At 40.4% G+C, this 15,271-nt stretch overlaps 1 protein-coding gene across 1 annotated transcript; it reads right to left on the reverse strand.

The window, feature by feature from the left end:
* Positions 1 to 6: 6 nt before the first annotated feature.
* On the reverse strand, positions 7 to 14,911 carry LOC121309762 (bromodomain-containing protein 3-like; the record flags this gene model as incomplete). Its single annotated transcript, XM_041242939.1, has 11 exons — positions 14,804 to 14,911; positions 7,844 to 8,181; positions 7,108 to 7,245; positions 6,199 to 6,343; positions 5,586 to 5,782; positions 4,886 to 5,257; positions 3,957 to 4,085; positions 2,983 to 3,177; positions 2,443 to 2,511; positions 956 to 1,188; positions 7 to 124 (listed from the first exon to the last, which is right to left on the reverse strand). Coding segments are annotated over exons 2-11 (1,797 nt in total), but the record flags the coding sequence as incomplete, so codon positions are not given.
* Between the last annotated feature and the right edge of the window lie 360 nt (positions 14,912 to 15,271).

Below are 15,271 nucleotides of genomic sequence, written 5' to 3' on the forward strand. Positions count from 1 at the left end.
CTCTCCAGGCAGCCTGTTGATGTCCAGGCTGAGCTGCCTCTTCTCGTCGTAGGTCATCGGCAAAGAGTCTTCCTCCTCTGATTCGTACCCGGCGGCTGGAGGTTTTGCTCCCTTCTTCAGTTGCCTGAAATCATTTCATTAGAATTGTATCACACAGCTTTCATTTTACGTAAAAAAAAAAAAAAAAAAAAAAAATAAACAAATTTGAGCAGTATAACTTGCTTTATCCAAGACAACAGTCTATCATTTACTCTAACTAGCTTTGTTGATACATGATAAAGGCTTATGTTGTATTATGAACTGCCCTAAAACTGCATATTGAAGAACTACTTGCCTTTAAGGTATTATCCGTGCCATATTTAGTATAAAGACAAAACTCGTATGTTGCTGTTCTGCAAAATGTTTTCATAGAATCAGCCAAGTTGAACCTTGAGATCAAGGGTGAAGAATTTGATGTCTTGTTTTTGATATGAAATGACCTATTTAACATTATGTGTAGTGTTTCATGCATGGGATGACAAGAAGCAGCTTTAGCAAGCATTAGTTTAAGGAGGTGAGCAGACCAGCTTCCTGCATGTCTTTCCATGACCAATCCAAACAAGACATGCTACTAAATTTCCAGCCCAGTTACATTAAATTCAGATGAGCAGCTCTTAAGATAGAGCTTATTTAATCAGGTACCAGTACTGTAAAAAGTGATACGCTTCTATTCACAGCAAATAAAATAAATGCTTCAAAGCCATGCCAAAGTGCAAGGCTTCCCCGGCCCAACCAACTGGAGGCCAGAAGTGAGGAACATGACCCTTGAACTCAATGGAACGTCCATACCAATTTTCATTACAATTGGATGACGCTTTCTCAAAACTTTAAACTGTGAAGTGTGAAGCCTGTCTGTGCTGCTTCTCCACTGTCTCTGTCTTTCTTCCCCGCGATGCAGTGGAAGAGCCAGCATTACCTGGTTGCCGTGGTGGTGCTGTTTGCCTTCTTGGCAGGGGCTTTCTTTTGCTGGCTCTGTTTTGCTGGCTGTGTCGACTTGGGCTTCTTCTCCTCTTCCGCCTTCACCTTGTTGTGTTTGTCCTTGTCTTTCTCTTTTTTCTTCTTATCTTTCTCCTTCTTTTCTTTCTTCTTCTTTGGTTTACTTACCGGGGCCTGGGAGAGAGCTGCCAGCTGTTCGTGGACTGCTTTAAGCTGTGGAGACACAGAGGGGTCAGTGTGCTGTCGTGGGCCTGGATGCTACACTCTGTACTGGGGGTGGGGGTAGGGGAGTGAGGGCTGCCAAGGTGAGAGACAGGGAGGGAGGGAGAGAGGGATTGTGGATGTTTATATCAAATGGGCATACTTTAGGAGGACTACCTCCAAGGAATTTAGTTTTCCTACCATTGGTTTGCTTCATTATTCTTTGTTGCCCTGATCAAGATGTGTATCTGCTCACAATGCTAAGCCGAGATGCAGGGCAGGCTACAGTAAATTGCTTCCCCACTTGCTTGATTCTAATATCAATTCCGGCATTGCGGTAGGGTTTAGTGCAGCACTAAAGAAGCAATGACAAAGCTTATTGCAAACCCAGAGCCAAGCAAAACATTTTTACATATCTCATAATCTTTTACTGTGCTTGCAAGTTACTTTATATAAAAGGGGGGGGGGATGCAGAAAAGATACACTGAGGGAGCACAAACTGATTTTTAAAAAAATGTTTTAGCTACCCACAAAGAACCCTTGTGCTTTCTGTTTACCCCATTTGTAATGAACCATTTACTTATGACGACAGACTTAAGTTATTTTTGTTTCACTGATTAAACATTACCGATGCTTTGGAGGGCTCTGAATCCACTGCTTTATGAAGCCATTATAGTGACATCACTGCTACAAGCTGCCCTCCCCACACACACACGCGGTATAAAGTACGCTACACAACAGACACCTATGTTTGGCTCTGGTGATGCAATACACAGTAAGCAGGCACTCAGACAACATGAAACAAGTGAAATGAATGAAAGCAAGTCTGAAAACATGGGAAATTAAATATGCAGATAGAGAATAATACAGCACACCAAAGGTTAGAGCACACAAATAAAAAGGAAAAAATCCTTTAATATTCTCATTTTTTATTTATCCCAATTACCAACAGACTTCACCATTTCAACTGCTGCCATTAAGCACCGAGTGTGGCCACAGCATTGAGACAGGCAGAGACTGTAATGTGTGGCACAGCAGAGCGAGTTCTCTGAAGCATAAGGATAAGCAGTACATGAGGAGCCTTGCGCTACGGTCTTGTAACTACCATTACTGTGGAGACTGCAACCCGATTATTGCTAGCTCTCCAGAACTACCTTTAAAAATAAAAATCAGTCACCTCCCATCTTAACCCTCTACCGCATAAATGAAGGTGCTTTATAAGAAATAAGGAGTTAGTGGGGGACCTGAAAATAAAAAGTAAATCACCTGATAACTTTTGGCACACCCGTTTTTTTTTCCTGCCCTGTTACCATTGGGGCGATCCACAGTGATTTGCTGGTAAAAAAGTTAAAGTAACATCAGGGGACAAGATATCATTTACCAAAAGATCATGTTTAACGTGTTAAGACAATAGAATAATTATTTGTTGATGCATAAACAATAGGTTAATAAAAAAAAAGTGCCACCAAAAGGCAGCGAAAATGAACGATAAACAAAAAAAACAGTTTTAACAGATAAACAGCATGCAATTGAAGGTTTAACAAAACTAACAAAGACAGGAGATGTACTGTAATCAAACTACTAACAGGATGCGGTAGAGGGTTAATTCATATTTGATTCAGTTCTTTTTTAAATCATTGGTTAATTGACTCGTGTTAATACGTCAGTTGAATACAGTACTTTCTTTAGTTTTTTGCATGGCTGTAAAACAGTAGTCCTGTGGAACTTGACAGGAAATGGAATGTGAAAAAGCTCAGGCCTCTTTCCAGTCTTTGTTGTGTTGAAACCCACCTGTTCTGAACCCACCTGTTCCTGCAGCTCGGCAAGCCGGGTGGCCCGCTCCTCCTCGGAATCAGAGCTGTCCGAGTCGGACGAGGTTTCTCCGCTGCTCTCGCTGCTCTCCGTGCTCTTGCTGACCACTGGGGCGGCCGGCGGCGCGGGGGGAGGGGCCTCCTCCACCGGCTCGTCCGGCATCTTGGCGAAGCGCATCTCGAACACGTCCTGCCGAGAGGAGAGGATTGGGACAGGGCCCAGTCAGGGGGTGCATGAGTATAAGGTGATACACGTTGAGCGCTTCTTATTGTTGTAAGAGTTGTGTCATCTCATGCAGTTTGAACGAGAGGCCCAGTCTGATCAAACTGCAGAATGATGACTTATTGTAAGAAACACTCTAAACCCGACAGTCATTAATTACAAATCACAAGAACAATAATTGTGCTCTCAAAACTACAAGATAACATTTGCACACAAGGGAAGATGTCCTGGAATGTTTTCTTTGACTTGACTTTAAGAGAATGTTTGAAGTTGTGAAAAGCATATCAAGATTCATTTACAAGTCTCAGGTTTCAAATAAATTTACTACCACAACAAATCTGAACTGAATTAAACCCTAAGTTTTAATTGGAAGCCCTGCCAGTGTAATGTATGTGGGGTATATTGGGTTGTCAGGTAGGGGGTTAAATTCCTCCCTGGCCTGTCGGTTAATGTTGGTTAGTGTGTTTTGAAATTGAAGGGTATAGGTACAGTCGTTTTTTGTATAAAGCACTTATTTTGACAACTGAACCTGTTTGTTCTGTTTGTTAGTATTTTGTTGTTAGTTTGCATAAACGTGCGCAATAGTGCTTAAACCTGCAGCTTCTTGTGTCTGAGTCTCTCTCTCTCTCTCTGACAGAAACAAGCCTTGCCAGTGACACTGCAATGTCACAGGAGTCTATTAATAGCAATGTACATATTTACCACTGCTGATGTGAAAATGCCTTAGTCTTAGGGAGCCAACATACCTGTAGTTTCCTTGCCATAGCCACCACTTCATGATCTGGAGGATTGTATTTGTAACAATTTGAGAACATTAACCGGACGTCAGCTGCAAACCCCTGTGCATCCTGGTAATCCCGCCCATCCATTTTTTTCTGCGAGCAACAAAACACAGCAATTTCTTAATTTCCACTCCCCAAATACAAGCTGACTAGACTTCTAGGTTTCTGCTGCTACACTGTATGGCTGAAACGTTTTTCTTTAACTGCAGAACTGCATTCATTCATCTGTGTTCCTACGACAACAATCCTAGCTTCCGATTCCATTTTGAAAAGTAAACAACTGTCTCTACTCAAATCCATGGTTACATGAAGGCTTTCTTGGAAGCTGTGCATGTATGTCCCAAACCGGTCCAATGAAAGCTAATTAATAGAAGTACTTTAATTGGAGACTAGTGAATTAATCCATGCACAGCTTCAGTGGAAGTCACACTGGAGCTGTGCTGATTCACAGGACTATTAAGAGTTTTCACTCTGTAATTCAACAGAACAGCCAGTGAAGCCTTGACTGCAGCAGACATATGGATTATTAAAATGTGCTTTACAGGCAACATTATTTAATAAATATGGTCCAAATAGTCCTAATTCTTTAGCTCAACTACAATAACTAATGTTTTTGCCTCTCATCTCTAAGTTTTCTGTCTATTCTAAATGTTATTTAGAATAATGACTGCTTAAATGAGTCTTTTTTCTGTTACCTAGTCACTCTAGTTAAGAGTTAGATCAGTGTTTGTCAAATGCTGCTTTCGTTAAGCCCATTTCATTGTCATTATGTGACCTTCTGTTTGGCCAGCCACAATAAAGTAGAGGATATTCAATATTTTGGCTGGGTTAGATGACATGCCCCACCAGCTTTTGTTATAGAAAGGTTGTTACAGTAGTGGGAAGGGACGTACTTTGACGGTACTGAGGTCCATAGGGTGCTTGATGATTTCGTGGTAGTCGTGCAATTCCAAAGCCTCTGCATCAACAGGTTTGTAGAAGGGCCAAGCATAAGCAGCGTGCTTTTTGGAAAGCATCTCCTTGAGTATGTTATCACAGTACTTCAGGTGCTCCGTGAGCTTCCCCTTCTTGCCCGCATGCTGGGGCACCTCCCCATCCTCCAAGTCCTTCTTGGGGGGCTTAATGGGCCGCCCCGTGCTCTCCCGCCGAGACAACACTTTGGCTTGTTTGGGGTCCAGGAGGGGGGTGGGCGACTCGCTACGGCTGGCCGTGATCGCAGAAGTGGTGGGGGTCGTCGTGTCCGCTTTCCGCTTCACGCCTTTTTTCTACGGAGCAAAACAAAGAAATAAAACAAGAGAAAAAATGGACAAAGTGATCGAAACAGCTAGAACGGATTGATAGCAAACTGTTGCAACTATGGTTCCCTGGTTAATCTTTGAAAACGCAATATACTGCAATATTTTTGCATTTTGGACTTTGCTACAACATACCAAATATAACACACAAATGTAATACTGTTGTTTTTCATGCAGGTAACATTTGTGCCAATGCACTTTTCTTCAGCGGTCTTCTATTCCACAGCTTGGGGGGTTGTGGGACATACAAGGACAGCATAATCAGATCCTTCCCACCCACACAGCAGACAGAACCTACCTTGATGACTGGCTGTGCTGAAGGAACGACGGGTATCATGGGGGCGGTGGGGGGGGCTGCTTGAACTGGCGGGACGTTGGGGGTGATGGTGGGAACAGGGGTCGCTGCGATGACGGGAGTCTGAGATACTACTGGAGAGGTGTTTGGAAAAGATGTAGGTGGAGACACTGAAGACACTGCAGACTCCTGCGGGCTTTCTGGAAAACAACAACAAAAGCATCTCGCATTAATAGTGAGGACATGCAATGATGTAAACTTAAATAAAAGGCACATAGGGGACAGTTCTACAAGGGGGGAAAAAAAGCTTTATTGGACAAGCAATAAAGTGTACTTGCTGCAATAGTGTAAGGTCACAAACACTGCATGCAAAACACCAGAATCCTACTTATACGCACTTGTTTGGGAAGAGTTATGAACCTAATTAAACATATCTGAGCCATTGTGGTTTGAGTCACAAGTTAGTGTCTTAGTCAAGAATAGAACGCCACAAACTTATGCAGAAAGAAAAAGGACATACAGTCGTCTTACACCAGACATAGCTTTATTAACTTCTCTTCCTATAGCCGCACTAGGACTTCCCCGGTACAGCAGTGATATTTCTCATTTGTCCTACCTGCCGTCAGAGCGCCTGCTGGCTTGCGTCCTTTGCCCTTGGGTGCTGGAGGGAGCAGCTCCACCTCTTCTTGGGGCATCTGAGCAACTTTTTGTAGAAAGATTTTCTCCAAAGCCTGTGCCATCAGAACAATATCATCTGTGGGCTAAGCAAGAGCAGAAGCAGGGTTAGGTGGAGACAAGAAGAGAGATCACTTGCAAATGTCCTTGAACCGAGACATTGTCCCGAAATTCAATCTGTTACTAAGACTGTTTTTAAAAAAAAAAAAGAAAAAAAGTCTGTTCTTGACAACCAAAAAGTAGCAGGAATGGACTGAATACTGACATATGCATGGGGGGGGTAACAGTGCCAAACATATATTGACACAAACACTATGTCAACCTGCTTGCTCACACTCAGCACTGCAGATCACCTTTTAATGTGAAGATAGCTGGCTGAAGATTAAAATAGCATTAGCCAAGAGATTAGTCATATTTTAACTTTCTTAAACTCAAGAGATGACAAGCCTGTTAATGACAGTTTGAATTTTAATGCACAAGTTATTAAATACAGCATATTAACAATCATTAAAATGTGATCACTCTCTTCTGGACTTTATCCCCGGTGAGTTATATGCCTGCTAGAGGGATACCATAAACCTAATCTTGCCTACACACTTTGCATTCCAGTAATATTTTCTGCAAACATACTTTTTAATGCTTCACAATGATTTGCAGTGTTATGTTGCCAAGACAGACAGCCACAAATTCAGTGTCTCTGGTTGTGCTGCAGAATCAATAACTTAATTTTTGTTTTATTTCCTACGTATTACCAACTGAACACTGGGGTAAAAGATTTAGTACAAATTTTATTTTTTTTAAACACAACATCTTCAATCATGTACTTTTAATTGGTCCATTCCATCCTTACCTTATTATAAATGTAACAGTTTGTAAACATTGTGTTGAAATCCTGCATACATTCACTGGCACTCCAGTAGTAGTCATTCTCCAGTCTTTTCTTAATCGTCCCCATGTCCATAGGAACCTTGATTATTTTATGATAATCCTGTTCAAGTACAAATGAGAAACAAATGCATTACATGAGACTACACTGATGCTAGTTCTGTAGAATCTACTACTAATTGAGAAGTTTGTCCAGGTTCCTTACCCGAGAACTTTTTTTTAAACTAAAAAATCCTGGACAGACAAAACTTTTTCTAACAGTCTGATTTGTTTCCCCACTGGATCTATGACCTTTTACCAACAGTTGTGCTAAAACAGAAGCTAAACACATTAAAAACACACTCCACTGGCTGTTATAAATCTGAGTAATCGATATGCTACAGGCAGCGCTAGAGAGCCTACAAAAGGCAAGGGAGTAATTGGGTAGAAACACAAAGAACCACTTTCAAATTGCATGAGAATACCAGTAGTTTTATACTTAAAAAAAAAAGAGGGTCTCCCTATATTCTCTCTCTACAACAGCCCATACTAGTCTATCAAGTTATTCAAACTCTCTATAATGAAAGATTACTTCCCATCATCCACAATTGATATTGGGGGTGCAAAAAGAAAGACAACTAAAAGCACACTGTTTCCCTGGCTTTGACCCGGCTTAATGAATATGGGCAAGTCAGTGGAATATTAGTAATAAGACTACATACTGGTAGGCTTAATTTGACGGCATCCACTGGTGTATAAAAAGGCCAAGCAAACTGGTGTTTCCAGAGTGTCTTCACCACCACGTTTTGCATGTACTGCAGCTGGTTGGTCTTCCTGCCCGGCTTGCTGGGGTTGGTGTACTCGGGGGGCGGGAGGTTGACGGTGGACTGGGGAGCCGGGGTTACTGAGGTGACCGCTGACATCCTTTCCCTTTTTTTTGTTGTTGTTTCCTTTCTTTCTTTCCTTTTCCGTGTCTTCAATGGATTCTGTATTCCTCTTTGTGCTCTTTACTCCCCAAATGGGACCCACATCCCATCTCCAGGGCCAGACCTTGTGACCTCTAAGAGAGAGAAACGGGGACGGGACAGTGTTAAAAGAACATGTGTTAGTGCACAGGTGTAGTTTAGTGGACACAATTTAAAAAAGGAAACAATGAATTCTACATTCCAGTCCTATTATTGCATTGTCGACCTATCCACCAGCATCAGAAAAAAAGTTCAATCCTAGACCCAAAAGAAAAAGAAGATTTCTGTAGCTTAATAAAGACAACAGTCTAGGTGCAGTCTTGCTAACATTTCTAGGTGGCAAATCAGGTTCAACACCTGGTTTACTAGCTTGACCACTGCAGCAATAACCGCAGCTTTTGCAAATGCACATAGCCATGGTTTGGCTAATTATACAACACTATAGACTAATTAATCATATAATGCACCAGGCAAGGTGTCGGAAAGCAAAAAATATCCTCTTTTGGGAATTCATAGCAGTTTCTTTTCTGTGTGAAGCTTGGGAGGGGAAAAATGTAACTTGCCTTTATGCAAAGTTAAGTTTGGAATATGTCCTTTACTTAGAGTAAGGGTACAGCAGAAAAAAATATCACAGCCAAGGCAAAATACATTTTATATAGCTTGTCAGGTGAAGCTGTCAAAACATTGATGTGTTTTTTTTTTCCCTTTGGTGAAGAGGAATTCTAGAGCTTTCTCAACAGACAAGCTTCAGCAAGGATAGGGATTAAGAATGCAGCTATTCACCTGAATACATTTTCCACTTAACCATGTTTGCATAAAAAAATATATATTTATACATATGAGTGGGGAAAATGAGACAGAAGACTGACGAATGGGTTTGGCGTTACCTAAAACTCCACTTTTCTAAAGCTTGGCTGCTTGAAATACCAAACAGTAAATGCAATTCCTGCTTGGAAAGGACATTTCCAGTCTTGCACCAAGTTCAATAACACCTTCAGCATCCATGCTGCACTGCTTGCATTAACATTCATTTTTAATATATTTTTACATTTGTTTCCAGCTAAACTTGACTGATTTTTGGATCTGTGCCCAACGCTAGCAACTGCAAGTCGCCAAGACTTCAATCACACTTGCATTTGGATTCATACAGCCCCAACTGTACCTGTGGGACGAAACCTGGAATCCTTGATGGCTAAGCTATTGTGCAGTTCCAGAGTAGAGAAGTATGGGAACTGCACACTTGATCATTATATGCCATGTTGATGCCACCCGTTTTATAGGTTTAGTGTTGTACCACGAAAGAGCAGGAATGCTCCTTTACTCAAGAATTTAGGGTAAAGCCTGCCTTCCAGGGCAAGACGCATGTTAGCATTGGTATGGATAAACTGCAGCTGACCACCGATATAAATAAAGTGAGCATATCTGCTACATCTTTCGCACAGCCATGCATAAATATTAGAATGCCAGAATAATGTCCTTCATGAAAAGTCAAATTCTATACTAGAACTCCTGTTGCTAATGATTAAATACTGTATCAAAGTAAATTGAAAAGTCTACATTTGTCTGTATTCCCCTGCAAAGGGCAAATCAAGTCTGCCATAGATGCCTACAGTACATACTATAAACTACATGTGTGTTGAATCTAGGAAAGCTTGTGAGGCTTACTACAGTACTGCTAAAAGCCTTGTTGAATTGGTCTGAATATATACTTTTGTTTTTCGTATATTTAGTTATGTTTATGAAGTACATGTGATAAGAGGGCTTCATCGTTTGTGACCTGCTATTGACCCTGCATGAAGTTTGGAACACAGTTTTCTGGTAATTAGCAATTACTGGTATTCCACACAAAAAAAAGGGATCTACCCGCCAGCGTCTTGCTTCACTAAGCTATATAATGAGCTCTTTAAAAGTTACAGCAACAGCAGGGATAGCAACATAAACATGTCCGGTTTCCCAAGGCTACCTAGAAAAAAGAAAAAAAAAATCAAGACGGCCCATCACATTTGATTCATGGCAGTTCATGGGACTCCTGTATCTTGCTTAGTATAAGCAATAAATTCCTAGTGATTTCAGAAGCTGCAGAACAAAAAGCAGTCCCGTTTCTGATTAACATCTGCCTGTGTTATACCAATTCAGGCAATCCACCTCCAACTGCTAAAGAACTTGCAGTCAACTCCCAGTCTGCTCTGTATCCTGAAGATGGGGATTTGTTGTTGATGCAGATGCTGAACATGTGCTAGCATGTGCTGGAGAACATCCAAGTGTATTCCCCAGGCCTAGCTGTGCCTGTCATCATAACCAAAATCTTACTTACTACCAGCATGACAGTCTACATTAATCCAATAAGCGGCGGCGCTCGGCCACTTGTGAACCGCCCCCTAGGAACCCTGGTCACTGTCGGCAGTGACACAGCCTGGATTCGAACCTGCAATCTCCAGTAAAAACAAGTCAAATCACGACAAAGCCTGGATCCTAAACCAAGACGATATAAAAACAGGGGGGGAAAAAAAAACAAAAACAAAAAAACGTTTAGGCCATTTTAAAGAGACTCACTGCAACAGTAAATAAAACTGGTTGGTTTAGCCATACATTTTGCATTAGTGAGTTGCTTTTATATGACAGACATAGTCCAGTAGAGGAATGTACTTATGTCTATACACTATGGGTAAACTAGCAGAGCCATACAGCACAATCGTGCAAGCATGCTACTCTACCAAGAAGTGTGCATGGAAGGCATGTACTGAAAGTAAAATGAAAAATATCAACAACCTCACGTTATTTCACTCAACTGACTAGAGAAAGCAAATGCTTTTGATAAGATAACTAGAATCTGGGGCTCTTGTTAACCAAGTTACAGCTCTCACAGAATCCCTGGGATCAGTGCATTATAAAGCACCCTCAGGAGGTTGTGTGATGCACACTAAACACTGAATGAAGGCTAATTTGTTATGAAGTGGCCATTGTGAAGGACATGATAATGCAACTGAAAAACAACATACAACAATCTTTGTTGTCAGGAATGGTGGTCGTCTATCACGATGCATTTAAAAAGAACCATGTCAGGGTTCAGGATGAAGACATGAGATCTAGCCTACTAATTCCCAGCCTTGCATATGGCGTACAGAAAACAAGTCACATTGCACATAACTTAGTTGTTTGGTCCCATAGCTTTCTTGCTGGAGAGGAGGTGCCCAATGCATTATACAGCCCATTGACAGCCTGCATGGTAAAGTTTTGCCAGATCTCCTGAGCCCATACAGAGTGGCAACAGTGACTTTAAAAGAATCTAAAACTGTGACACAGAAAAGGGGTAAAAGTTATTTAAACTTAATACAATTCCTTCACCTAAAAACAGTTTAAATGACTTCAGCCCTAACTAAAGCTGACAGGCAAATGCAGCTATGCTAAATACAACTACTGCTAACCATGGACCACCCATTCAGAGGAAACTATTTAGGCAGGCTGTTCATTTTCTAACAGAAGTTCAGAGCAAGAGATAACCTTTCAAAGCCTGTCTGGCAATCAGACCCTGTTATATCCAGGTATTCCAGCATTGTTGTCACACCAGAGCATCACAGAATGCACTGAGTGGAATTCACTTAAACTTAAAAAAGCCTGTTCTAGTAACCACTACCGCCAGACATTATTCTCCCCCGCAAAGAATGGAAATAAAACATTACTTGCGTATTACAGAACACGAGGTAAAACTATGAAACGACGACATCGCACAAAACTTTTCACCTAGTTTGTCTTGCCCTTAATGTACCTAAAAACGTATGCCTTTTCACATTACGTGGTGCCCACACAGTTCCACACACTGGCGTACTTATTGCATAAAAAATAAGCATAAAGTTAGTTTTCCCACAAAATGTTTTTATTTGAGACCAACAACACAGGAAGAGCCAAAAAGTACATACGTGAAAGCTATTGCACAGAAAAGCAGAAAACAAAGACCCTCCCCTCCAGACTACATGTCACACTTCAGCCAGGTTTGGGGAGGGCAATACACACAAACCTACAAAATTAACCACTTCAAGATCAATTCTAACCAATCCAGGTCACGATTCAAGACAAAAGTTCAAACTGAGGGTCAAAAACCCACAATAAACACAGTATTGAAATCACTGTCACCAGAGCACCCTTTCCAATCGAACCGACTGCCCTGCTCACACACTGGACATCCTCGCGGCTCTGCGTCACCAGCACATTAGAACAGGTTTATCCTGCAATGTGGGTATAAAAGAAAAACCACAAAGCGGGCTGCTTGACAGATAAGGATGGATTGAGACAAGCCTTACCCTAATTATTTCTTCAAGACCCGGTAAGGGATTACTGGGGGATCAATTCCTTGAGAATATTCTCTTTCCGATGAAGGTTGTTTTTTATCTCAGCTTGATACCTCCTTCATCTTGAACTGATTTTCTGTACACACGCCAAAAAATGTTTTAAATATTGATAGATCTCAAGTCACACCAGGGCACGAATCAGTTTGCAGGGAGGCTGTTTCAACCAATCACAGCTGCCTCTGCAAGCTAGCTGGGATTTTACAGCTACAAGTTCCCTTCGACAGAACACTGCACTGGAAATCAACATTGAACTGCAACAAATGTGCCATTCTTGTATGTAAGTGAGTGCTAATAACAAGCTTAGAAATAAATTGCTTGAAGGCTGTCATTGAGTGTGTTTTGTTGTGTGTGTGTGAAGCACATTGGAGCTGCTTTTCAATGTTATCGAAAATAAGTTTAATAGATGTGAAGGGAATTCATACAGTCAAAACAAATGGCTTTTTTACTGGAATACAGAACACACATACATTGCTACTATAAAATATTCTAACATTGGCACGTTCCCTGTGAACATATGGTGCACTTTTAAAACCAAACACTGAAAGGAATGGTTTATAAATACACACAGATGATCAAGGTATGTAAACTTTTCTGTCATCTAACTAGACTGCTTAAAAAGTTCTTGATATCACTTGACAAAATATTGTAATCATATATTTTGTACAAAGTGTCAGAAAAGGGGCCTATTTACTACTGTATTGAGAATTGTATGCCAAGATCATTCAAAACGAATTCACCATCTTCTGAACACAAACTGCAAAAACCTTGTGCAGTGTAAATTAACAACTGTTTCAACTAGTTAAAACGTGGAAAACTACTTACAGTCTACTTAAATGCAATAGTATCCTTGTCAACTCTGATACATTTCTCACGCTGTATTGCACTGATTTTTGCATTTCCAAAATAAAGCGAACACTTCGCAGATGCCTTCATAAAAGAATTTTATACTTTGGTTAATACAGTATTGAAAAATCATGTCTGACACATGTCTACAAAATCTTAGGTTAAAAATATATTTAATGTATTTATTTTTAGGAAAAACATGTTTTTATCCTCAATGGACGCTTTCAGTAATAACAATTAAAAAGAAAAAAAAAAATCCAAGTTTGTTTTCCTAATTATGTATCCCTAAATAAAATCACACGCAGATAGTCTACTACTGGTAATTAGAAAACCATACCAGCTTTATTCTGTAAAATAACTGGTATTATTTACCTCCCCCGACCCCTCCTTCTGGAATGGAATGTACACGACCGAGGTTGGCTACAACAATCTAAAACCACAATAATACAAGATAAAAATATTCACCTTAAAATAACGTATATTGTTGCAAGATCCAGCTAAAATGTGTATTTAACGATGGTAACATTTGCGACCAGAGCTGTTTTTTCAAAACAATTAATGACCTGTACGAAACATTTGCGCGGCATTTCAAAATGGTAAACCAGGTAACAATAATGTAATCAATAAAACAACCGAAAGAAACAGTATCGACAGCAAAGTAATATTATTATGATCACTTGCGTTTCTAGAGTAAATGCACTTAATTCGCGCGTTCCACTGAGTATTCGTTTCTAGCAATCCAGATAAAAAAAAAAAAGAAAAACACCGTTTACTCGTTGCATTTTATATCGTTTTGGTGCAATACGGTACCCGTATAATTATTTGTTGTTATTATGATATCGTGGTGGTTTGTGTTGAACAAATAAATGTAAAACAGCAAACAAGATACAAATAAAAAAGGATATGTAACAAGCCAAAAGCCAACACCGAATAACACTTGTGTGTAATAAAGCGTTCAAATCAAATTCCAGATAACTTTACTGTTAACAAAATTTAGATATTTAAAACAAAACGTGCAACAGATAACATTTTACGGCAAAATAAAAGAAATTTTGCTGGATGCAAATACGGAACACGCCGAGTCCTGTCCTTTTCAAATACGGTACGTTCTCCACACATTCTCCTTTAAAAGATGGCGGGCAGGGGAAGATTTTGTGTAAAAAAATGCCTGGCTCTTGCATTTACTCCTTTCCCCACGCGATAAACGCCACATTTTTTGCTACATTTTACGAAACCTCGCACCTATATAAGTCAGCATAGTGTACAGAATGCTCATTTCCTAACAGCTACATTGTATTTTCTCGATCAGAAACACACAATCCATGGACTCCTCTACCAAACCAGGCTTTGTTATATTGTTGCAATGCACAGAAACAGCTTTGTTAAAAAAAAATAATAATAATAACAATAACACTTATAAATTCTATGCGTTTGTTTCTCACACTGCTATACCGTTAAACTAGCGTGTAAAATCACACACTAAGCAATAATGAGAGAATAAAAAGAGGAATATTTTTTAATGTATTACTTTTCCCCTCAGCGGCTCCAACAGCGTTTCGCTTGCAGTCCTTCTAGTAGCTCTTCTTTTATTTTAGCAAAGCAGCATAATAGAACTGCTGGGAGCCTCCTGCCCATGCGCCATCTCGCTGAGCCTCATGGGAACTGTAGTTCTCCGCTCCGGCTTTTGCTCATGAAACGAAACGAAACGGTGCAGAAGCCAAGGACTACACCTTCCAGAATACGGCGCGGCAGTTGGAGTTGCTGTTTTTTTGGCCCAGTCAACAGAACGGCGCGCTTGGCTTTAGGGAATAGAAAGGTTTATGTATAGTATTAAAGTTTAAAATCTCAAACATTCAATGTACAACTCAAACGAGTTTATAGTATTGATCATCTGTGTAATAATTGTTGGGTTAATTAAGTTGCGCGATCTAATAATGTCTAGTTCTAGGCAACACAGCCCCTTTGGTTTGTCAAACAAGGTCCAGAAATAAATGTA

This window comes from Polyodon spathula, unplaced genomic scaffold (genome assembly GCF_017654505.1).
Source record: "Polyodon spathula isolate WHYD16114869_AA unplaced genomic scaffold, ASM1765450v1 scaffolds_1440, whole genome shotgun sequence".
Lineage (NCBI taxonomy): Eukaryota > Metazoa > Chordata > Actinopteri > Acipenseriformes > Polyodontidae > Polyodon > Polyodon spathula.